Source organism: Trichechus manatus, unplaced genomic scaffold (genome assembly GCF_000243295.1).
Source record: "Trichechus manatus latirostris isolate Lorelei unplaced genomic scaffold, TriManLat1.0 scaffold00147, whole genome shotgun sequence".
NCBI lineage: Eukaryota > Metazoa > Chordata > Mammalia > Sirenia > Trichechidae > Trichechus > Trichechus manatus.
Window position 1 is genome coordinate 2,677,821 of NW_004444083.1, and position 26,228 is coordinate 2,704,048.

At 39.3% G+C, this 26,228-nt stretch overlaps 2 protein-coding genes across 13 annotated transcripts in view; one reads left to right on the plus strand and one right to left on the minus strand.

The window, feature by feature from the left end:
• Positions 1-49: 49 nt before the first annotated feature.
• TM4SF20 (transmembrane 4 L six family member 20) lies at positions 50-19,772 on the plus strand. The gene is made up of 4 exons (XM_004385824.2): positions 50-666; positions 6,770-6,835; positions 8,440-8,591; positions 16,314-19,772. Exons 1-4 carry the CDS (start codon positions 484-486, stop codon positions 16,600-16,602), a joined length of 690 nt encoding a protein of 229 aa, XP_004385881.1. The 5' UTR covers positions 50-483; the 3' UTR covers positions 16,603-19,772.
• The window catches only part of MFF (mitochondrial fission factor), a 51,443-nt gene continuing 28,977 nt past the window's right edge, over positions 3,763-26,228 (minus strand). For 11 of the 12 annotated variants that reach the window (XM_004385833.2, XM_004385832.3, XM_004385830.3 and 8 more), the window contains 2 exons: positions 23,199-23,283; positions 20,419-21,285 (listed from right to left, as the gene is read on the minus strand). In XM_004385833.2, coding sequence (XP_004385890.1) covers positions 21,154-21,285; positions 23,199-23,283 — 217 coding nt within the window. In that variant the 3' untranslated portion in view covers positions 20,419-21,153. Of the gene's footprint in view, positions 6,817-20,418; positions 21,286-23,198; positions 23,284-26,228 lie in introns of those variants that run through there. The other variant, XM_023740096.1, reaches the window with a different exon arrangement.

The following is a 26,228-nucleotide window of genomic DNA, read 5'->3' on the forward strand; positions in this document are numbered from 1 at the left end:
ATTGTGAATCCAAGTAAAATGAAATCCTTGACAACTTCAATCTTTTCTCCATTTATCATGATGTTGCTTATTGGTCCAGTTGTGAGGACTTTTGTTTGCTTTATGTTGAGGTTGAATCCATATTAAGTGGATATTTTTATTCTTTTCATTAGATGTCCTATTAAAATATAAGGAGTGTATCTTTCTCTGTAAGTCCGTCTCCCCTTCTTTTTAGTTTTCATGTGCCTATTTTCACATGTAAAATTATCTAAAAGCACTGTGGATTTTTTCCCATTTTTCTCCTCCCCTTATCATATAAAATCATCCTTAGTTCCCATAACAGTCCTTATAATAACATCCTGTCCTGTTGGACTCTGAACTATTTTCCATAACTCACTTTTCATAAAGGCTAAACTTTAACCAGAAGGTTCAGGATAAAAGGCAAGACAGTGCCTCACACACACAGCCACTTGGACAGGGTTTCTCACTGAATCAGGGGCGACCATGACCTGCTGTGAAGGATGGACGTCTTGCAATGGATTCAGCCTGCTGGTTCTGCTTCTGTTAGGGGTAGTTATCAATGCAATACCTCTGGTTGTCAGCATTGTCGATACAGATCAACTCTTTCAAAACCCTATCTCTTGCTTTGAGTGGTGGTTCCCAGGAATTATAGGAGCAGGTCTGATGGTGAGTCATATTTATTTATTTGGATTGATTTGCAGAAGGGTCTGCCTATTTTACCAAACTCCTAAAAACCACCTTTCAGCCTTGCAGTTAGCTATGTCTTGGCTTAAGATACACTGAGGAGCAGTGGTATGGTATTAATTTATATTGGTCATTAGTGAAGAATGGTAATTTAAACTACATAATATAGACTAGGGAGCTTGGGCAAAAAATAATTAGTAAAAATCAGCTGGATTATTATCTATCACTTTTCTCCACATGTTGGGCTGCTCTTTAACTTCCCGATGCCCAGTAGCGGTCTCTAAATGCTTCCAAGGAATGCATTAGGAGTGGGAAGTTGACCAATAGGAGTGGGAAGAAACATTTCCATACATGATGAACATCCTGGATGATGATAATTGTGAGGCATGAATGTGGCATGGGCCTGCGCCCAAAGGGGATTTCTCTAAGAGATTTGGGACTTGAAACCCTGGCTTTCTGATCTGCGGGACTCTTTGGCTCAGATCTTTGACTCAGAACACCGTGGTGCTTGTTGAATAGCCTGATGATTATTACTAGGTTCACCTTTGTTGACGTTTGCAGCAGAGTAGTGTAATACAGAACTCCTCAATATACCTGGTCATGAATCACCTGAGGCACTTGCAATAGTTAGATTTCCAGACCTTCTGATGCAGCAGACCTGGCTTAAAACCACTTGTGTAGTGGAATTAATAATGTTTTAGGATCTGGCAGAATACTTCAGCCCTAGTTCTATTTCCAATATATTACCAAGAGCAAATCATCTATCCTATGGTTTTATTTCCACAGTTGTAACATGGGAAGCTTTTGTTTGTTACATCACTTGGTGCTACCTCAGGGGGTCTGGTTAATGCCACAGAAATCGCTTTTTTTTTTTTTTTTGGATGCCTGTATTAGCTACAATGACTGGCATCATCAAAGCGTTTTAGAGATGATGAAACATGGAGGTGACAAAGAAATTCATGACAGTTTTCTACCTTCATCACTAACCCTTTATAGTAACCAGTTACTGCTGCTAGTCTTATTTCCAGACTTATATACATACTTTTAGACCATTACATTCAACTTTAGATAAAAAACTGTCCTTTGGCCAGTACACTGAACTTGAGACCCCTCTGGCATCAAAAAGCCATTCTAGAAACCATTGCCCAAAGACTGATGGTTTCTTTTCCTTTAAGACCATGAGCAATCTATCTATTCACTCTGCTTTAGGTAGAAAGAGTCACTTAAAGGGAAAGCTTTTGGGAAGGTTGGGCTATTTCTTCAAACTGCCCTGAAAGTTCTCTTCTAAGTGGAGAGAAAACTTGTTGCTCAACGGTGTGACGCAACTGCAAATCCCTTGGGGAAATTTTCTCCCCTTGGGGAAGACTTCTCTCCACTTGAGTAGTGACAGCCTTGTCTGCCTCTGCTTAGACCAGAAGCCAGGAGCAGCTGGTTAAATATAACTTAGTGATGGCAATTTCCATGAAGCTCCTAAAAGTTCCTAAGTTGAAACAATCCACTTAGCATAATTCCATGTAGCTTTAGATATAAATTGGCTCTGCCACAAAGCCCATCAGATTAAAGAAAAAAAAAAAATTCTTGCTATACCCAGCCCATTAGGCATCAAAGGAGCCTGGGATGATGATGGCACACAACTTCACTCCCCGTATTCATCTTCCGGGCAGGTGGGGAAGAGATCTGAAAGACAGACAGAGGGCAGAACTCTTCCATTTACTGACTACTTGCTATGGGCCAGCTACTGGGTCTTTACATTATCTCATCTACTCTCTATAATCATCTTGCTGAGCAGATACTATTACCTGTGCTGTACAGACCAGCAAATGGAGGTTTAGGGATGTTAACGAGGTCACACAGTGGGTGTGAAAAAGGTGTGAAACTCAACTCTGGATTTACTTGACTCCAAAGTTCTGTTTTTCCACCAGCAATGGTGCCATAATCCTGCACACCTGTTTCAGCTCACAGCAGCGAGAGATACAATCAATAAGCCTCAGTGACCAGGAAACTGAAGCATAGAAAGTTTCATAAACCTGTGACAGGGTTTCATGAGGAATCTGAACTTCCTTGTTCCATGGCTAAATCTGCTTTATTACCCTCAATCAGTATTAATAGCAGGTATCAACACAAGGCTACCTTCAGTACTCAACATTATATAACGGCAGGAGAGCATCAAACAGCTTCTGGAATGTCCAATACGCACTTGATAGACAGAACGTCAAGCTCTAGAGGGTGCCCACGAGCACACAAATGGGTAGAAGGGCTCAAACACAGGGGTATTTTCATGGTCCTCAGCCATATATAGGATGTGGAGGAATATCTTTTTCAAAAGGGAATTGTGTCCTTTACAATGTCTGTCAGAATATCAACTAGGTTGAACTCAATATACTCATAAATACAAAGAAATACTAATAAGTAAGAAGAAATCACTGTCTGTAATAAGTACTTTGGTCATAGTTCTTGAAATCTTTCCAAAATTGCTGTAACATTTTAAAATTAGTATTGCTTAAAACACAAGGGTTTTGCAGCAATACAAACTATGGAATTTATTATTGATTACTTCAGGAAATACACTCATTTTATGGTTTTATGACTTACCCTAAACAAAGGCGAACCTTTTCATCTTCTGAAGCCATGACTACCAGTAAAAATGTTACTATCTTTAACCTACTATCTGCTAAATGGAAAAATCAATATGTGTTATTTTTCCAAGTATTAAAAAAAAAGTGAAGCATTTTTGCTAAAATATAAGTAGAAAGGCCATTTCATTTTATATGAAGTTACTTGTAAGTCTGATCTAAATCATGCATACTCATTGATTTTATTTATTATATAATGGTAATTCATCAAAATTATTAAAGTCTTAACAGACAACAAATTGTTCAAAGTTAAGCAAATTAGAAGATATTACGTATAACAGGTATTTGCAAAATATAATTGTTATTTGTTGGAGCCCTGGTGGCGCAATGGTTAAGAGCTTGGCTGCTAATCAAAAGGTCAGCAGTTCAAATCCTCAGCCGTTTCTTGGAAACCCTCAGTTCTACTCTCTCCTATAGGGTCGCTATGAGTCGGAAATCGACTTGATGGCAAGTTTTTTTTTTTTCTCGGTGTTTGTACTTCTTTCATGGTGAAGTGTTTAGAGGACTCCCAAAAGTCTGAATTCTATCCCTGAGTTTTAGTGAGCTAGGTCTCTTCTCTTGTTGTTGCTATTAGATGCCGTCGAGTCAGTTCCGACTCATAGTGACCCTACAGGACAGAGGAGAACTGCCCCATAGTGTTTCCAAGGAGTGGCTGGAGGATTTGTACTGCCGACCTTTTGACTAGCAGCTTAGCTCTTAACCACTATGCCACCAGGGCACCAAAGTCTCTTCTATAGTCATGTGTAAAATCTAATACATTACTTTCAAAACTATGGATAAAAGTATGAGTTTCCATAAAGACCAAGGAACAATATTTCTTTTCTTTAAAAAAAAAGCATGACTTTTAATTTCACAAAAACTCTCATGCATTCAAATGTGCTTAGAAACTTAAGAGTATTCTCTTAATGACTCATGTTTGCAGATTACCTAGGAGAGTTACAATTCAGTCAAAGCATACACACAACTTCACACTTTAATGTCCTCCCATAAAAAGCCCCTCCAATTTCCAAAGCTCTGAATGGGGCAAAACAGTTGAAACAAAATAATCAAGTAACCCCTAATGCTGTAGCAAAGGTGAGTTAATATGCCATGAAGTAAACTGGGTGGTGATTCATATACTATAAATTATTGTTAGTTTATAAAACCCCTTTGTAAGGGAAGAGAACCATGGAAGTAAATATTTAGCATCTCCAAAATCCTCAAGAAACTTAGCAAAGCTCAACTTTCATCAATAAGAAAAACAAGATGATTTATGATTTAATGTTGCTCTTTTAAAAGATTCATTTATTTTGTAAGTCATGGGTTGGCAAACTCTTTCTATAAAGAGCCTGCCAGTGAATATTTGAGGCTTTGAGAGCCAAATAGACTCTTATAACTAGTCAACTCTACTATTGTTGCATGAAAGCAACCATAGACAACATGAAAACTAATGGGCATGGTTATGTTCCAATAAAATTTTATTTACAAAAACAGGTGGCAGGCCAGACTTGGACTGTGCGCCGTTGTTTGTCAATCCCTGTTCTAAATTCCTTGCTCCTAAAGCTTAAGAGATAGTAGAGCTTTTGGGTATAACAAAAGAGGTTGAGTGCATGAACTATGACATTTCTTTGGGGGCTAAAAATTCTTTTTACTTTTCTTCTGGGTTCTCAGTCATGCCCCAGAGTGGCTGGGCTGCCATACAGATATGTCATCTCTGAATTATAAGGGGTTGGTGTTCAAGGCAATACATAAGCAAAGCTTGATAACAAATACAAAGTGCTCTACACAAGTGACATGGAGTCACAATATGAATAGAGTGGGTCAGGTTTGTTAGGGAAGCTGCCTTGTAAGGTGTAAACCTTGAAACTGATCTGAAAGGACAAACGCAGATTTTGGCTTGGAAAAAAGGGCCAGGGAAGGAGTTTAGTAGGACAATGCGATGAGCAAGGCCGGGGGGGTGGTGATAATGAATACACTCTATGCAGGAATAGCGGAGAATTATAAGAACTGAGCCAGCGTGGATAGTGGTTAAGAGTCTGGGTTCTGGGGCCCAACGACCTAGCATCGAAACCCAACTCTTCCACACTCTTAGGCCAAGTTATTCAAACTTTCTGTGCGTCAGTTTTCTCGTTGGTAAAATGGGGATGATGATAACAGCATCCACCTCAGAGAATTATTATGAGGCTGAAATGAGCTAAAACATGTGAAGAACTTATAACAGTTCCTGGCATATAGTTAGACATCAATAAAATGTTAGAAAACAACAGAAGAAGGAAAAACAACGACCCAAGGGCAGCTGTGCTGAGATGGCAAAAAACCCAAAAAACCTTACGGCTACAATTTCTTAAGTGGAAGGAAGTAATTTACATTTTTACATTCCACTCTTTATTTCTTCCAGGAAGAATCTTCTAGCCATAGCTGCTGACTAGATATTCCTAAAAATTTAAACGTTAAGTCCTGAGAATATGGAAATCATTTCTTACAGCTTTCCTGCATCCTATTTGCCTTAACACAGAATGCAATAGGTATGAGATTTCTGAACATAAGTATAAAGTAAGATCATTACATATCATGGATACAGGAGTAGAAAGAAGAATGTTGATCCAAAAATTAATTCTCAAATTGTAAGCTTGGGGAACTAGCGAGATAATGGTGATCCAGGGAGTGAGAAGAAAGGGAAGTGAGACAGGGGTGGTGACAGAATTACTAGTTCCCAACTGCCAGGCAAACAACATCAGTTTCTTTTCTGGAGGCTTGCAAATTCATACAATTCTTGGGAAACTGGGTTAGCGGTTGCAGGTTGTAACTTTAAAAAAAAAAAAGTGATTATGGGATGATGCGAGCAATTCTTTCAGAAATATTCCTTCAAAAATAATGAATAAAAAACTCACCCTTATCTATACAAAATCCACATCTCTCCAAAGAGGACCCAGGCTAAATTAGAAGTGGATGACGAGTTTAAAATTGCTATCCTGAACGCCTCCCCTTCCCCCTTTAACCTTTATGGTTGAATTACTAGTTCGCAACTGCTAGGCAAAGGACTAAGTTTCTTTTCTGGAGGCTTGCCAAATTCATACAATTCTTGGGAAATTGGGTTAGTGGCTACAGGTTGTTGTAATTTTAAGAAAAAGTGAATATAGATGATGCAACCAATTCTTTCAAAATATTCTTTCAAAAATAATGAATAAAAAACTCACCCTAATCTATACAAAATCCAAATCTCTCTAAAGATGACCCAGGCTAAACTAGAATGTAGATGCAAGAGTTTATCTCGAATGCCTTCCCCCTCCCCCTTTAATCTTTATGGTTGAAATTGAGATGAGAAGGTTCATAGGATCAAGAACACTGCCAACTTCCCTTTTTGTTCTCTGACCCTTGATTTCCCGGAACTGGAGGTAAGAAGGCCGAGATGACTGCTCTTTCAGCTGATGAGAAGCAATTATACTCATCTTTTCCGTTGATGTCATTTCCAGGTCATTCCAGCAACAACAATGTCCTTGGCAGCAAGAAAAAGAGCGTGCTGCAACAACAAAACTGGAGTGAGTACGGAGCAACTGGTCTGGGAGTGGAAGTGCATGCAGTTACTGATATCTAAGCAAAGTCACCCTGAGTCATCAGTATCTGTAGAACCACAGTATGGCTCCGGAGGCAGAGCCACAGTCTTAGAAACGCACTGCTATGTGGGATAATTATACCACAATATGGAAAGTCAGGTTTTTAAAAAAAATTTTTCCATAAAAATTTAGCTTTGGAGATGGCCTTCAGTCCCTTCTTCAGTCTTCAGTTTCACCAATCCAAAGGCTTTCAACGCAAGGAGATGTATAAGTCACACTCAGAACTGTCAAGTTTACCAAACCAAACCAAACCTACTGCTGTCGAGTTGATTACGACTCCCAGCAAACCTACAGGACAGAGTAGAACTGCCCCATAAGGTTCCCAAGACTGGAAATCTTTACGAAAGCAGACTGTCACATCTTTCTCCCATGGAGCATCTGGTGGGTTCAAATCACCGACCTTCCAGTTAGCATCTGAGTGCTTTTACCACTGCACCACCAGGGCTCCTCGTCAAGTTCACAATACTCAAATTTTGTGGACTGTATGAAACATGTAGGGGGAAATGTGTCCTCAGTTCTCTCATGTGTATGAGAGATCAGTATGTCAGGGTCAGAATGAGAATTGTCCTCATCCAGTCAACTTAAAGGAGAGACCAGTTATTTTTTCAAACACTTAGTACAATACCCCTCCCCCTGCCAAAAAAAACAACCAAACTTGTTGCCGTTAAGTCAATTACGACTCATGGTGACCCCATGTGTTCCAGAGTAGAACTGCTCTATAGGGTTTTCTTGGCTGCAATATTTACAGACAGATTGCCAGGCCTTTCTTCTGCAGTGCAGTGGGGGTGGGTTGAAACTGTCAACCTTTAGGTTGGCATAGGTGGCCAACCGTTTGCGCCACCTAGGGACCTTAGAACAGTACCTTTCATGTATAAAAATATGGCTTTGCTACAAGCAAAGGAAATTAACATTTATTGAGCATCTAAGTGTCACTCATCGCACAACACTTACAAATGCGCTCTTAATTCTCTCAAAGTTCTTGAGTGGGAAATATTATGACCTGTTTTACTGACGAAGAAATGAACACTCAGAGAAAGCAAAGAACTTGCTAGTGTAGCACAGCTGGTAAGTGGACTTCTATCCAGATCCAGCACACTCCTCGAACATGGCACTGCTGACTGACCACTTAGAGTATCAGGTCATACTCTCATGAAAGATTTGGGAGTCAAGAGACCAGACATCGAACTATGGGTAGCTGAGATCTAGCCAAGGTTCTATGAAGCAGGAAGTACACAGAATATAGAGGAGGAACCAGATCTCAGGGGTCAGCTGAAACGGACATATAAAAAGTTCAGATTTTCCAGACAGTAGCAAGCCCAACTCCTTTAGTGAGTATAACCAAGTAGCAGACACTTTGCTCTCTGCCTTCTTTAATTCACACCTAATCAAACTGTGATCTCAAGATCTAGGACTGCAGGGGGACTGGAGTGGTGGCGGTTGATTAAAAATGCTGCATGAGCTGCAGAAACTAGAAATGACCACGAACATATCAGAAGAATGTCTGCAAATGGTTCCACTCTATTTTGCAGATGTTTCTTTCGTCACTTTTGAACGTCGTCACGATCGCTGGTGCTGTGTACTGCATTCTGGTATCTATCCAGGCTCTCTCTGAAGGACCTCTCTTTTGTAACTCTCCAGCCAACAGCACTTTCAGCTGCCAATTTTCATTAAAAAACTTAAGGTGAGTTGCCTGATTTTCACAGATTGCCTTACTGTTCACAGCTGCAGCTAGCGCGATTAGAACAGTGTGATGTTGACACCATGCCATGTTTTTCTTTGATGCAACTACTGGGACAAACAGATTCTTAGGCGTTAAGCACATTAATCCCGATGCGTACAATCTCATATAGAAATGGACAAATTTGGTACAATCAGAATGCCCTAGGTATGGCCTGGTCTAAAAGGATTAGTTGGTCTCGATGGCTTATGCTTGTCTTTTAAAAATCTACAGTTACATAGTGAAACCTGTAACAGCTGGAACTCAATGTGACTGCCTTGTTTTTCCAAGTCTCACAAGTTTTTTGCCTTTAACAGGGTGCTGTCTTACTACTTCTCTATTGCTCTCTATTAGTGGAAAATATTTGTGTTTTTCCTTCTCTGACAGGTTTCTGCCTTACACAAGCTCCGGTTTTCCCAGGTTTTACTGTATATGTGTATGTATATAAAAATTTTCCAGAAATATATACTAGAAACTTAACTTTCATCTTTGGACAATGGTAACGGGGAATACTCCTGGGGAACAAAAGGAGCATTTACTTCCTACACTACGGAACTAATTAAACTCATAAATCATGGGCATATATTACCTTTAAAATAAAATAAAAAAAAAAATCAGTAGGAGGTGGAGCCAACATGGCACTACAGACAGAAGCACCATGCCGACCCTCCACAGCAAAGACCTGAAAAACTAAGTAAAACAGAGACAAACGTCAATCCTGGAACCCTAAGCGTCATATGAAGACATAAAGAACTCAACCAAGCACTGAATGGAATAAGAAGCTGACAGAGAACAGAGTGAGGAGAGTTACGAGCAGAGGCCCCCTATCAGCTAACGCAGCATGGATCCACCATCTTGGACTCCTGTCAGATAGCAGCGGACAGGAAGTATGGGAAAGGAGATTCATGGAGCTCCCAGCAGGGGACAGAGCACCCAGTAACCAGCGAGATGTGCTTTCCCACCCCCTACCCTGTCTTCCCCTGCTTGACCTTCACTGCTTCCCAGCTGGCATATCCTCTGCTTCCCAGCGGACCAATTCTTGGCTTCCCAGCGGCCCAGTCCGCTGCTTCCTAGTAGGCCACAACCACAGCACAGGAAGTGCCGGTTCTGCGCCTCTCAGATTCACCCCGCTCACACCGGCTGGCTTCTTCACTGCCATTTCTTTGTTGCTGGTGTTGTTTTTTGGCCTCTTTTGGTTTCTTCCCTGCCTCTCACTTCCTCCTTCTCCTTCTCTCGAACACCTGACTCCATGTGCCACCTTTGCTTCTTCTTGATAAGCTGTGAAGCGCCACTCAGCTGGGGAACTGCTTCTCTTGTTCACAAGGCCACGCTGGTGCGATCCCTGGGGATTTTTTTTTTCATTTTCTGTTTTTTCCTTTTTATCTTTCTTCATTTCTCGGTTTCTCATCTCTTCCTACTTACCTTCTTTTCCTGTTTTCTGAATATGTGGCACTGTGTATTATCTCCACCCCTTCTAGCCAGGCTGTACTGCGTGGCTTGGGAGCCACTTCCCTGGGCTGCGTAGCAGCGCCAGTGAGATCCCTGGGAGCATTTTCTGTTTTTTTTTTAAATTTTTATTTATCTATTTTTATTTTACTTTATCTTCATTTCTCGGTTTCTCGTCTCTCCACTCCAACAGCAAGCTCCCTCAGCACATTTTTTTTGCTCCTGTTTCTATCCTCTCTCTCTTTTTTCCATACTCAACCTAGCTCTACATATCACAACTTCCCCCTCCCCCTCCCTCCTGCCTATCTGCACCACGTGCTGAACATTGCACTCCTCAGGAGCACAGGCACAACCTACTGGAACCTGCCCTGCACTGACCACCGGCTTACCTTGTCGGCCCCAGTACATGCCACAAACAACCCATTCCAGCCTGTCCCTTCAGCAGGACCTGTCTGCGACACCACAACTGAGCAACTAGCCCTGACCATTGATTGGACAAGGAGGTGAAAAATATTGCGTCCACAGATGAGCAAACAACAAAGAACGCACAGCCTGCCTGCTCAGACATAACCAAATAAAACAAAAAAGAAGGAAGAAACAAACAAATCTACAATCAATAAACACATAAAATAACTACTGAATGTCCCAAAGACAGCAGACAATATCAAAGCATACAAAAAAACAGGACAGGATGGTTCCAGTAGGAATCCAAAATAAAACACCAGATGACTTTCCAGTAGAAGAGAAGGCACGAGGACTACCTGATACGGAATGCAAATCTCTAATATTCAGAACTACCTAAGAGTTGAAGAAAAAACCAGACAAAAGCAAGGAAAAAATAGACAAATTCATGGAAAAGGCAGACAAATTCATGGAAAACACAGACAAAAAAAAGGAAGATTTCAGGAAAATAATACAGGAACAAAATGCCAAAATAAATTCACAACTAGAAATCATACAAAAACAACAATTAGAAATCCAAAAGATAAACAAGATTTCAGAAATGGACAGTGTCATAGGAGGGTTGAGGAACAGGTTTGAAACATCAGAAGATAGGATCAGGGACACTGAAGACAAACATTTGGATACAATTTTGTTTGAGGAAAAATCAGAAAAAAGAACGAAGAAAAATGAAGAAACCCTGAGAATTATGTGGGATACAATCAAAAGCAAAAATTTGCAAGTGATCAGAGTTCTAGAACAGGGGGAGAAAACACAGAGGATCACGGAAGAATTGTGGACAGAAAACTTCCCTAATATCATGAAAGATGAAAAGCTGATCATCCAAGAAGCTCAACGAACCCTACAGAAGAGAGACGCCAAAAGAAAACACCAAGGCATATCATAAAGACAAAGAAAGAATCCTGAGAGCAGCTTGAGAAAAACAAAAAGTCGCATACAGAGGGGAAACAATAAGACTAAGCTCTGAATATGAGGCAGAAGTCACTCAGGCAAGAAGGCAATGGGATGACATATATAAAACCTTGAAAGAAAAAAATTGCCAGCCAAAAATAATATATCCTGCAAAACTCTTGTTCAAATATGATGGTGAAATTAGGACATTTCCAGAAAAACAGAAATTAAGGGAATATGTAAAAAACAAACTAAATTTAGAAGAATTATTAAAGGGAGTCCTTCGGTTCGAGAACAAACAACATCAGGCGACAGCCTGAATCTAGGACTCAAGATAGCACCAGCCAGATACGAACCTAGAAAATGAACACTTAAGGACTATTCAAAACCAAAAGATTTACAAAAGGTAACCACAGAGGTTAATCTTCAAATGACAACAGTGTCAGAACAATAAAAGAGGGAATAAACAGTGTAGGTATAGAACTTTCTAATGGAGAGGAAGGCAAGGCAATACCAAGCAATAACATGCTGGTTCAAACTTAGGAAGATAAGGGTAAATTTCAAGGTAACCACAAAGAAAAATAACAAACCTTCTCATCAAAATAAAGAAGAAAAACATATAGTCTCAGACAAGAGTCCTAGCTAGAGAAATAAGGCAAGAAAAAGAAATAAAGGGCATCCAAATTGGTAATGAAGAAGTAAAACTGTCTCTATTTGCAGAAGACATGATACCATACATACAAAACCCAAAAGAGTACATGAGAAAACTACTGGAACTAATAGATTCAGCAGAGTAGCAGGATACAAGATAAATATACAAAAATCAACTGGATTCCTATACACCAACAAAGAGAACGATGAAAAGGAAATCAGGAAAACAACACCATTTTTAATAGCCCCTAAAAAATTACAATACTCAGGAATAAATCTAAACAGGGATGTAAAAGACCTATACAAAGAAAACTACAAAACACTGGTGTAAGAAACCAAAAGAGATCTACATAAATGGAAAAACACACCATGCTCACAGATGGGTAGACTCAACATTGTGAAATGACAATTCTACCCAAAGCAACTTACAAATACAAATACAATGCACTGATCCACATACCAACAACATTCTTTAAAGAGATGGAAAAAACAATCACTAACTTTATACAAAATGGGAAGAGGCCCTGGATAAGTAAAGCATTAGTGAAGAAGAAAAATAAAGTAGGAGGACTCTTGGAACCTACTATACAGCTGTGGTAGTCAAAACAGTCTGGTACTGGTACAACGACAGATACACTGACCAATGGAACAGAATCGAGAACCCAGATGTAAATCCATCCACATATGGTCACCTGATCTTTGACAACAGCCCGAAGTCCATCAATGGGGATACGACAGTCTTCCTAACAAATGGTGCTGGCAAAATTGGATGTCCATCTGCAGAAAAATGAAACAGGACCCATACCTCACACCACACACAAAAACTAATTCAAAATGGATCAAAGACCTAAATATAAAACCCAAAACTATAAAGATCATAGGAGAAAAAATAGGATCAATGCTAGAGACCCAAATACGTGGCATTAACAGGATACAAATCATAACCAACAACATACAAACTCCAGAAGATAGGCTAGATAACTGGGATTTTCTAAAAATTAAACACTTATGCTCTTCAAAAGACTTCACTGAAAGAGTAAAAAGAGAATGTACAGACTGGGAAAAAAATTTTGGCTATGACAAACCTGACAAAGGTCTAATCTCTAAAATCTACAGGAAAGTCCAACACCTCTACAATAAAAAGACAAATAATCCAATTAAAAAATGGGAAAAGGAAATGAACAGACACTTCACCAAAGAAGACATTCAAGCAGCTAAAAGACACATGAGGAAATGCCTGTGATCACTAGCCATTCGAGAAATGCAAATCAAAACCACAATGAGATACCATCTCACCCCGGCATTACTGCCAAGAATCAAAACAGAAAATAACAAATGTTGGAGAGGCTGCAGGGAGATTGAACTCTTACGCACTGTTGGTGGGAATGCAAAATGGTACAACCATTTTGGAAAATGATACGGCGCATCCTTAGAAAGCTAGAAATAGAAATACCATATGATCCAGTAGTCCCACTCCTAGGAATATATCCTACAGAAATAAGAGCCAGCTATCACACGAATAGACATAGGCACACCCATGTTCACTGCAGCACTGTTCACAATAGCAAAAAGATGGAAACAACCTAGATGCCCATCAACAGATGAATGGATAAACAAACTAGTACATATACACAATGGAGTATTATGCAACGATAAAGAACAATGATGAATCTGTGAAGCATCTCACAACATGGATGAATCTGGAGGGCATTATGCTGAGTGAAATAAGTCAATCACAAAAGACAAACATTGTATGAGACTACTACTATAAAAATTCATGATAAGGTTTACATACAGAAAGAAACCATTTTTGATGGTTACAAGGGAGGGGGAAGGGTGGGGGTGGAAAAACACTAAAAAGACAATAGATAGTGGTAACTTTGGTGAAGGGTAAGACAGTACACAATATTGGGAAGCCAGAACAACTTGTTCAGGATAAGATCATGGAAGCTCCATGGACAAATCCAAACTCCCTTAGGGACTGAATTACTGGTCTGAGGGCTATGGGGACCATGAGCTCAGTAAACATCTAGCTCAACTGGCATAACATAGTTCATTAAGAAAACATTCTACATTCTACTTTGGTGAGTACTGTTTGGGGTCTTAAAAGCTTGTGAGCAGCCATCTAAGATACTCCACTGGACTCACCTTATCAGGAGCAAGGAAGAATGAAGAAAACCAAAGACATAAGAGAAAGATTAGTCCAAAGGACTAATGGACCACAACTACCACAGCCTCCACCAGACTGAGTCCAGTATAACCAGATGGTGCCCAGCTACCACCACCAACTAGCTCTGACAGGGATCACAACAGAGGGCCCCAGACAGAGCTGGAGAAAAATGTAGAAAATTCTAACTCACAAAAAAAGACCAGACTTACTGGCCTGAAAGACACCGGAGCAACCCTGAGAGTATGGCCCCCCAGACACCCTTTTAGCACAGTAATGAAGTCACTCCAGAGGTTCACCTGTTAGCCAAATACTAGACAGACTCATAAGACAAAACGAGACTAAAGGGGCACACCAGCCCAGGGGCAAGGACTAGAAGGCAGAAGGGGACAGGAAAGCTGGTAACAGGGAACCCAGGTCAAGGAGGGAAAGTACTGACATGTCATGGGGTTGTTAACCAATGTCATAAAACAATCTATGTATTGTTTAATGAGAAGCTAGTTTGTTCTGTAAACCTTCATCTAAAGTACAATTAAAAAAATCAATAAAAGCACACTCAATAAATAAAATCTAGGGCCTTGTCTGTATGCCCTAAAAGAAACAAACCAGCCAAAGAATTCAGTGCAGACATACTATAAATATTCTGTATGCAAGGCACTTAGGATCACACATTAATGTATTAACAATACTGAAGAGCTGTGTCATGCATACCCCATCTTCTTGTTCACTTTCAAGCTGAATAATTTCAATAGAGTTTACATATGTAAATGGTTTATTTCAATCTTGTAAGATGAGTCTAAAAGGAGTCCTGTTGTCACAGTGGATAAGCGCTCAGCTGAAAGGTTGGCAGTTTGAACCCACCAGCTGCTCTGCGGAAGGAAGATGTGGCAGTCTGCTTCCATAAAGATTACAGCTTTGAAAACCCTATGGGTTGGTTCTACTCTGTCCTCTAGGGTCACCATGAGTAGGAACTGACTCGATGGCAAGGGGTAAGATGAGTCTGTGCCTGACTGTGGGCACAATTTGTGAAACTGGAAGAAAAGAACAATCTATTTCATTAGCTATATACGTTGCTCAGTTTGGAAAATGACCAGAATTTACTTATATAGTTACATGAGGAAAAAAAAGTTTTGTTCATTTTCCCGTTATATTTAAAAAAAAAAAAAATTTTCAAAATGTGTATAGCACAGTTGTTCATAATCAAAACCAAAGGAAATTCCTACTTAGTGACAGATCTGAGTATAAGATTGGAGATTTCCACCACTGATGCTATACACTTTCAGTTCTCATTGAACAAGGGCCCACTACGTACCAGGCAATAGGCTCAGTTCTGGAGACGGCAGCAGTCAAGAAATTCCTAGTATAGTTGAGGAGACAGACCTGGATAGTAACAGTTAACAACAGAGGGATCCTAAGCTCACTGTGGAGCCCTGGTGGCATAGTGGGTTCAGAGCTCAGCTGCTAACCAAAAGGTTAGTAGTTTGAATCCACCAGCCACTCCCTGGAAATCCTATGGGGCAGTTCTACTCTGTCCTATAGGGTTGATATGAGTCTGAATCAACTTGAAAGCAAGGTTTTTTTTTGAACCACATGAAACTGATATTCAATCATTTTAAATACAAAAACAGCAACTTCATATGGTACAGCATAAGAATTAGTACTATCAAAATGCTTATTGAATGATGGTATATACAGTGAAACCTGCAAAAGCCAGCACCTGTGTAAAGCAGTAACCTGTCAGAGAAGGAAAATGCAAATATTTTCCACTAAAACAAGCGATATAGAAGTGGCAAGACTGTACCCTCCGAAAGGCAGAAAATTGGCAACACCTGGAAAAACAAGGCAGGCCCATCGAGTTCCGGCTCTCACAGGCTTCACCGTGTAACGAATAAGTTTTATAACGGGTTATATGGACACGTTTGGAAACGCTGAAATTAGCTAATTTCTGGGCATATTTCAAAAGCACACCGTTTTACCATACTTGTTATTTTTGGGGCCCAAAATTGCATTCCTTCTGATGGTCAGTGATATTTCTGAACATCTTAGTTTTTCTCCATTTCTTTTTTCAGTGACATTCATCCAGAATTATTCAAACTGCAGTGGTTTTTTAGTGACTCTTGTGTACCTTCTACTGGTCTCAGTAACTCCAACGCTCATGACACTGTGGCCAGTGGCTGGAATAAATATGGCCTGTACAACAACTCTAAAGAACACACATACAAGACTATCCACCTCTCAGTGTTTACAAGTCTACTACTTGTTGGGATTCTTGAGCTTCTGTTTGCGTTCAGTCAGATAGTCATCGGTTTCCTTGGCTGTCTGTGTGGAGTCTCTCAGCGGAGAAGTCGAATTGTGTAGTCATAATAGCAGTAAAATGGAATTATGAGTCATTTGAATCATTTGAGAATTACATTTAAAACACACTCTTCTAGAAATACAATAATGGAACATTATCTAGAAAGCTGTATGAATCATTTTAGCACATAAAATTGCTTTTAAAGTCACCTTTGAGGTGGCTTTTTAAATGAATCTTTCATATATAAAGAATGCTGGTATATGTATAACAGTTTTATACGGAAAGGAAAAGTTATCAGTGGTTGACTTTGGGGAGAAGTGGAGAAAAAGCTTTCAATGTATTTTGTATTCTTCTGTACTGTGTTATTATTCAAATTTTGTAACTATATTCTATGTGTTTGGAGGGACACAGAGAACAAACAAGAATGAATAGGTGTTAACATTAAAAGGGTCCTATACATTTACTTCCCCTATAGGACAGTTCTACTCTGTCCTATAGGGTCGCTATGAGTCAGAATTGAATCAATGGCAACAGTTTTTTTTTTTTTTAATACATTTACTTCAAGATATTCTGAATATAAGTCTTTAGACCCAATTCTCAGCTTACAGGAAATATAGGGAAGAGGAAACACTCAAACAAATCCAAAAGGTGGGACAGTAAAGAGATAATAATAGTCCCCTTGTTTTCAACAAGAAAATGTTATACAAAAAATAAAAGGTAGGATGAGTTGAGGGAACTGTCCTAGATTAAAAGACCAAAGAGACATGATTCAACCAAATCTATTATCTGGATCTTGCTGGGGATAACCGAGGAAACTTGTATGTGAACTCGGTTAGATACTAAGGAATTATTGTGAATTTTGTTAGGTCTGATAATGGTTTTATAGTAATAGAGGAAAATGCCTTTTTTAGAAATGCATATTTATGTACTTCGGGGAAAAGGTCATGTTTTTAAATATTTCAGCAAAAACCTGTTAATTGTTGTATTTAAGTGATGTGTATATTGTGATATGCTATACTCTTCTGTTTGCCTATGTTTGCATTTTTATAATAATTTTAAAAAATACCTCAAAAGAATACACAACCTTTCAAATGCTAGCTTCTATATATATGACAATCTTTAAAAGGCAGTGTAACAGAAGTGTCTTTACCATATTAAAATGTTATAAAACAGACAAAACTAGAAAACTACAATTTTCTGAATGTGATCACTCTTGCATTTTATTTCACTCTTGCATTTTCTGTTTGCTGCACTCAAGGTTCTAGAAAGAATGTACGATACCAACACTAGAGCTTCCCAAATAAACCAGTAACGTCAAGAACTTTTTTTCGAACCCATTTACTATATAAAGACATACTCCCTTCGCTCCCATGAATGTGTATTTCTCCTTAAGGCCTGGCTTAAATATGTCCTGCTTGAGGAAGCCTTTCCAGAGAGCCTAATTCCAATAGACTAAGTCAAGCACTTCCTCCCCAAGCCACTATTATCATATCTGTCACAATACAACATACGCATTTTTGTTTGTATGCCCATCACGTAGGAGAATTTAAGAGAATACACATACACAGAAGTGCATTTACAAGTTTAGGTACCAGGACACTTAAGATAAATTAAAACTTTCCAAATGTGAGACCTGGAAAAACAGTTCAATTTCACTGTCAAATATAGTTAAGAAGCTGGAAAACAGACAACTGTGCAGAAAAGGAAGAAAAGCTCTCTTGATAAATATACTACTTTCATAAAATTATCCTCCAAGTGTAATAACCTGAAAAACCTTCAGCAAGTACTCCTAGAGGTGGAAAATAAACTTTAGAGTTCTGAAACTGGCGTAACAATAATACATTTGCTACGCTTAGTTGTATGGATATTACTACATTAGATTGATCACTTTATTAACAGCCCCTACTGTATCCTTTTCTCATGCTGTTCCCTGCACTTGGAATCTTTTTCATTCTCTGCTTGTTGAAATTCTATATATATTTCAAATTTCAGCCAAATATCTCTCAAGAAGTATTTCCTAACTACCCTAGCCAGGAGTGAATTCTTCTCTCTCCATGCCAGAGCTACCTTCTTATGGTGATTAACACCTTGCAGGGAGGTAGAACGGAATAATAGAGAGAGTTGGCTTTGGGGTTAGAGATCTGGGTTAAACCCAAACTCTTCTATTTTCTAAGTGCTGGGCTACTAACCAAAAGATTGAAGTTTCAAATCTGTTCAGAGGAGCCTCAGAAGAAAGGCCTGGTAATCTGCTTCTGAAAGGTCACAGCCATGAAAACCCCGTGGAGTAGTTCTGCTCTGAAACACATATGGTTGCTATGAGTCAGAATCAACTAGAGGGCAACTGGTTTGGTTTTCTACTTTCTAGTCACAGGACAAGGCTAAAAAAGGCAAGCTTCTTGCATGGTAAGGTGCCTTTGCGTTCCACCCTTTCACAGAGGTTGTAGACTTCTGGAGTCCCAGCTTTATGAAACGGTCTCCTACCGAAGCTGGTGTCTACCCAAGGCAGGGAGTTGTATCTCTTGCCCCTGCACAGTCATTAAGGGAGAAAACCCCAGGTCTTCAGTCTGGTAAAAAATGATCAGAGAGAAGGATGGCTTTTGTGCTTGCATATTTCCCAGGATTCCTGCTTTCACTTTATTTTTGGCCTTTGTGGAATCCTTCATTTGTGCTTAGAAAAAAAGGTGCTTTTTGTATTTTATCCATCACTTTTACCATATTTCTGGTTTCAACTGGGAGGTTCACTCACAGAAGTTATCTTGTGGTATATATACACACATATATATTTAGAGTTAATACAATTGCATCATTAAATAGTATCACAAGACAGAAGACTTTCATGGGGAAAAATCTGTCATCGAACTCATGATAAACCAAAGATGTATGTAGAAGAATCTTCCTTTTAGTGTTTTGTTTTGTTTTGGGGGGGGGGAGCGGGGCGCTGGGGAGAAGCAAGAACAGAAACATTAAATCTGTATCTAAAGAATTTCCCTCAACTGTCTTTCCCAAAACTCCCTGCCTTTTCAGAAAGATACTGAAGATGTATGGAGGATACTGCACCTAATTAAAATCGTCTGGAGAAGTAACAGGCTCCCAGGACCTGGTGGGCTTACTTCTCATAAAATTTAGTATTTGTTGTTGTTGTTGTTAGGTGGCATCGAGTCAGTTCCGACTCATAGCCACCCTCTGTACAACAGAATGAAATGCTACCCAGTCCTGAGCCATCCTCACAACTGTTGCTATGTTCGAGCCCACTGTTGCAGCCACTGTGTCAATCCATCTTGTTGAGGGTCTTCCTTTTTCTCTGACCCTCTACTTTACCAAGCATGATGTCCTTCTCTAGGGACTGATCCCTCCTGATAACATATCCAAAGTACGTGAGATGAAGTCTCGCCATCCATGCTTCTAAGACAGATTTGTTTGTTCTTCTGGCAGTTGACGGTATATTCAATATCCTTCACCAACACCATAATTCAAAGGCATCAATTCTTCTTAGGTCTTCCTTATTCATCGTTCAGCTTTCTCGCATGCATGATGCATTTGCATATGCATTTAGCATATTAGCAACTAAATACTACAATGGAAAACGTATACACAACTCAAAGTATTTTCATCTGAACCACTTTATGGATACTACAAATTAGAAAACCACCTAGAATGTGACCAATGCCCACCACTACCAGGATGAAGATTCGAAAGGAAGCACAACAGGTCCCTGCCACCTGCCAAGTCATTATCTGCACTACTTGCTTCTGAGACAGGCGATTCAGGTTCATATAAAACTCAGGTTCATACCTGAAGACTCACATTCAGGTCTAATACAATACAGAGTATTGCTCAGAGCACAATAGGATAAAACAAAATCTGTCGGTACACAAACATTGCTTTGGTTGACAGTTTATTAAATACACTACTTTTGGACCTTATTCTATTAATTTTCAAATCATTCACACATGGGCTTAGTAAAAACGTATTTTATAGAAAATCAGCTGCAAAAGTAAAATGAAAATAATGCACGCATGGCACACATATTAGATAAACTGCTGAAATGTTAGGAATTATTTTAATTTAATCTGTACAGCTGCTTAATAAAGATGATCATGAGATATTAGGTGGCTTGATTTTCTTATATCTGGCACCAGATCATGACTTCAAAAGAGTTACTGTTGACCTGCAGATGCAAAAAATGTCTAGTAACAAAAACTGTTTACTCTGTGTTTGAGACACAGGACAAAATACTGTTTTTCTTTTACAGACCCTTTCCTAAATCCATTCTCTATGCACTCTCTCTCCCATTCAGAGAATTAGTCACGCAGACTGAAGAGGCAAAGAATCAATTCCTTTCTAAAACAAACTGGAGTCTATTTACAAAACATGCAAAGGGAGATTTCAAGTAGGTGTTACAGCAGAACTGGTTAAAAGTGAATACAGCAGAGTGACAGAATATACCCTTACTTCCGCAAACCGAGGTTGTCCCCCTCCTTTCTGGAAGAAATACATTTCTCAGGTCATGGACTATAAAACGGCATACAGTGCAGAGACAGAAACAAAGAAGTTTACAAATTCTTTATATTTCTAGCTGTTGAGACAAATATTTTTGAGAGCTGAGGTTACCTCTAGCGGCGAAACCAGAGCCAGCTATTAAGCAGCCAGAATGCTACAGTAATTGAATACATGACCATTTCTCGTTTAGCACGTTCTTTGTTCTCCTCTTCTAGAAGCTGTAGACGTCTATTTAGTTTGATTATCTAAGTGAAAAAACCAAACAAAATTAAGTTTTAATGCACGGAGCAATCAGATTCCTACAAAGTATACCAATTTGTCAAAAAGTATTATTATAAACATGCAAGTTTCATTTAGAGAAAAATGAACAAACAAAATGTTACCCAGGATTGCTTAAATTCACTTAAATATCCTTTCCCATTTCCCTTCTCCAAATTTCTGAGTTAGAAAGGGTACAATTCCTTCCTTACTTGATTAGATAGTGAGGTGAGGAAACCGTTGCATATTGCTATTCTGGTAGAAAAGACTAATTATATACAGTCATGTGTCACTTAATGTCCACAATACGTTCTGGGAAATAGGGTGTTATATCATTTGGATACTGTGTAAACACCGTACTATACAGGCAGTCCCCAGATTATGAACATCCAACTTATGTAAAACCCACAGTTACAAACCAACCCTCGTAAAGCCTATTATATTAAAACCTTACAGGAGCCTGTTTGTCACTGTCCTTGTTTCCACTGCTGCTGCTGGAGCATTTGGTGGAGGCCAGAACTGGCAGCTGAGAGGGCAGCAGCAGGAGTGGAGAGAGAGGAAGCAAGCAAGGACAGGGACATATATGCAGCTGGACGTTGCCTGAACTGCTGTTATGCTGTGCATGACTATATTTAGGCAAGCTTACCATAGCAGAAGGAGACCTGGTAGCACAGTGGTTAAAGTGCTTGGCTGCTAACTGAAAGGTCAGCTGTTCGAACCCACCAGATCCTCCGTGGGAGGAAGTTGTGGCAGTCTGCTTCCATAAACATTTACAGCCTTGGAAACCCTATGGGGCAGTTCTACTCTATACTGCAGGGAGGGAATCAACTCAAAAGGCAGTGGGTTTTTTTTTTTTTTAAACCATAGCAGAAAGAATACAATACTCCTGTCCCCTTCTATGCCCTTCTATCGGCTTCTTGTCACTTGGCCTCAGCTGCTCCTCTTTAAGGTGGTATAGCTGCCTTCTTTCATCCACTGAGTTATTAAGCCAAACGAAACCCAACCCATTGCTGTTGAGGCAATTTCAACTCATAGTGACCCCACAGGACAGAGCAGAACTGCCTCATAGAGTTTCCAAGGCTGAAATCTTTACAGAAGCAGACTGCCGCATCTTTCTCCCATGGAGCAGCTGGTGGGTTTGAACCACCAACCTTTTGGTTAGCAGGCTATCTCTTTAGCCACTGCACTACCAGGGCTCCTTAGTTACTGTGAGGGCCCCCTACAACAACCTAGTGTCATGAGCTCTGTGATATGCCACCCAGACCCTTCAGGACTGGAAGGCTAACTCCCGAGCTGCTAGGAGCATCACTGGTGGACAGCACTATCCTTGGTTGTTGGTCCTTACTGGGAACTGCCCTTGGCTGAACAACTGCCTTGTCCAAGCTCATGCACCCTTACTGGGGCAGCATCCATCCAGTGACTGGTCAGTGAGAGGGTCTGAAGGCCCAGGCCCCTCGTCCCAACTGGGGGCAACTCGGAAGGGTGATCCCAGCTTCAAAGCTCCTTGTAGGGTTGGCTACAGACTTTGTTGTGACTACACTGTAGCCCAACTTCTCCCTCTTCCCAATCCTGCTTCCTTTCCTTCCCCCCATAGGCGTTCATCTTGAGAGCACTCTCCAATAAACTTTCTACATGCAAATCTTCACCTCAGAATCTCCTTCCAGGGAATTCAACCTGCAATATCTATGTAAAACACTATGAGCTCTGTAAAGTGTTATGAAAGGAACTACTATCATTGTATTAAAAAGCTGGAGGGGAATTACTTCTTAATAGTTTTATAGATAAAATAATTCAAGTCATGGTTTCCACAGGTGAGAAAATGATAAAATGTTGGGAGCTATCATTCTAAATATGATACAAATATAATTTAGGATTAGATCTCATTTGGTACATTGAATACCTGTCGTCTTAACGAAGCTGCATCTACAACAGTCATGTCATCTGAAGTTCCTTCAACTGTTGTATCTATATTTGAAATGCCGTACCTAGCAGGTAAGAAATAAAAATACAATTTAATATTAAAACAGAACAAAGAGTAATTGTCAAGTCATGTAACATGGGAAGTAATGCTCAAAGAACTGTTCAAAAGATCTTATACAATGAATTACTACAATATTTCACCTTAATTGGATGGCTTCAGATGACAACTATACACATTATTAAGAAAGTGTTCTGAAACTTTGAGAATGAGAACAAATTCTGACTAAAGATAATAAATGAGACACTCTTTAATTCAGAGAGACTGGTAATGCTGAAAACCAGCCCTGGTGAAGAGGTCTGAGAGCTGCCACTCTAGGAGACAACAACATACAATTCCTGTACAAACTCAGGCTCACATATAGTTTCAAAGGCTGCAGACTCCCTGGCGGGGAACACAAAGTAAAATAACTAACTCTAATTAGAGAAAAATACAAAACAAGACCAATCATTTTTTATTTCTCCTCCTCCTCTCACTGTCTCTTTTCTTGCCATTTCTATTCATTACTTCTTATTTCCGATCGCCTACTCTTTACTGTATTCTCCCACAGAAGCAACTATAAGACCTCCTGAATACACCTTGCCACTACCTTTAGATCTGGAATTGGCTCAATAATAAATAAGAGGCTGCATATAAAATAATAAAACTCAAAAGCCACTAAGACCAAATACAGAGAAAACACATTAAGATGTACTTTCTGTTCCTTGATTCTTCAATGAATGACAATAACCTTTTGAGAAACAAATATACACAAACACTACTCCTCCCCTTTGGCTGGATTTCCACGTTTGCTTCTTTTAATTAACAGCTTTACTGAGATACAATTTACACACCATATAATTCTCTTCACATGTATATCTACCTTATATCCTGTATAATTATCTTGGTAGAATGGCTTAGTAACTTTTCTGAATGAGAATATAAATAAATTGAATTAAAAAGTTACTCCTATGTAATCCACAGATAGTTGGCACATGGGGATCACATAACTGGAGTAGTCCAAGTCAAGTCTCTGTTATAACATGCACGTTACCACACGAAGGAGAATGAAGTGGAGTTATATTTTTCATCCAGACACATTAAAGACAGGGCTAATCAGAAAATGCTTTTGCTTCAAATGCTGTTGAAAATAAGCCAGACACTTTCCCTGTCTAGTAAACAAAGCATGGAAACAGAACGGATTATTTTACGGTCACGTGTTGTCCTCCCAGCCGGTGCCATCATTCTCAACACTGACAACAGCTATTAGACTGCAGTTTCACTGATAAATGGCCTCGACTGACTCTAGAACAATCTCTTGTGGCTAAATTAACTTGCTCTCTTGTTAACTGCCCCCTTCTCATGAGAACAGGGTACAAATCCTTGAATACTGAGAGCAAACGTTATCAGTTAGCAAACTTCTAAGTTTATAGATGCTGCAACAATGGGTTTACAGACATCTGAGTTAATTCTTCTTTTCATCATTTAAACAGAATTATTATTATGATTAGTGAAACAAAAAGGGGTTCAGGAGTCTTCTTTCTCAACACTTCATCTCAAATAAAATTTTTCTATTTCCGAGGTCACATGTGACATGAATAATTGGAAAAAAATCAAACAATGGAAAGAATTGCCTCAAAGGTGAAAGGGTTTGGACTGAACAGAGAATGAAGCGTAAATGAAAGCAACTATTTACAATTTAAATCCCGAATTAACTAAGGATTTAGATAACTGTAAAGAAAATCTTCATTTGCAAAGAAATCTAGGGATATGCCCAAAGACTTTACCTATATAATTCACTTTGAAGCTGGAAAAAAAAAATTACTTTATAACTTGTGTTTCAAACTAAAATCTGTATTTATCAGAACTAAAAACCCTGTAAGAAATATAAGACCACTGGCTAAACATACTTTCACAGAAAGGTAAAAGGACCACGAACGTAGAGAAAAATACGAGAGAGAACTTACAAAGGAGTGAATTAATACTGTGAAATGCAAAAAGTCAGCAGAGTGGCAAGGGCCACCAGGGCACAGTCCTCACGCCTCTAACATGAGTTCTGTATTAATGAGAAACTCATGTTCTCCTCTTCTCTTGCTTAAAATGAATGTACCTGTCTCCTCCCATCATCGAAGTAATGCTGCCAGCTTAAAACCTACTGCTATAGAAAATACATTTCTGCCTAAAATAAATAAAACTGGCTCTAAAAAAATTATACTAATGGCATCTGTGAATACCAATTAATTTTGGTTTTGTTTTTTCAAAAGATGGGAAAACTAGATGGGGATTTGGGCCCCTGAGAACTGTAGGTATTTTAAGTATCTGCACATGCCATTCTACCCGTCCTTGCGCATGACTGGAAGAAGTGATTACTCAGGCTGAGCATGTCAAACTGTTAAAGGGCAAAAACAAGGGAGAAAGGCCTAAATCAACAGATCATAAAAACTCATAAAACCGAATTCCTTTTTTAAATGTTCAACTTCCTGAATTGTCAGGTTGTCAATGCTGATCCCCTCAATTCTTTTTTTCTTTTTTTTTTTATTGTACTTCAGGTGAAGGCTTACAGAACAAACAGTTTCTCATGGAACAGTAGTACACATATTGTTTTATGACATTGGTTAACAACCCCACAACATGTCAACCCTCTCCCTTCTCGACCTTTTTTTTTTGGTGAAAATACACATAGCCAAAGATATACCATTTCAAAAATTTCTACATGCATCGACTACGCTCTTCCAATTGTGCTGCTATTCTCACTTTAGATGAAGGCTTACAGAACAAAAGTTTCTCATTTAACAGTACACATGTTGCCCTATGACAATAGTTAACAACCTCACAACACATCAACACTATCCTTACTCAACCTTGGGGTCCCTATCACCAGCTTTCCTGTTCTCTTCTGGCCCTTGTCCCTGGAATGCTGTACCTCATTAGTCCCATTTGTTTTTACGGGGCTGTCCACTCCCCAGCTGAACG

Excerpts from the sequence above, each read along its gene's own strand:
- TM4SF20 (XM_004385824.2), top strand. The coding sequence starts at position 484 with ATGACCTGCTGTGAAGGATGGACGTCTTGCAATGGATTCAGCCTGCTG. Across the intron at positions 667-6,769 it reads TTATAGGAGCAGGTCTGATG|GTCATTCCAGCAACAACAAT; the intron begins GTGAGTCATATT and ends TGTCATTTCCAG. Across the intron at positions 6,836-8,439 it reads GCTGCAACAACAAAACTGGA|ATGTTTCTTTCGTCACTTTT; the intron begins GTGAGTACGGAG and ends TCTATTTTGCAG.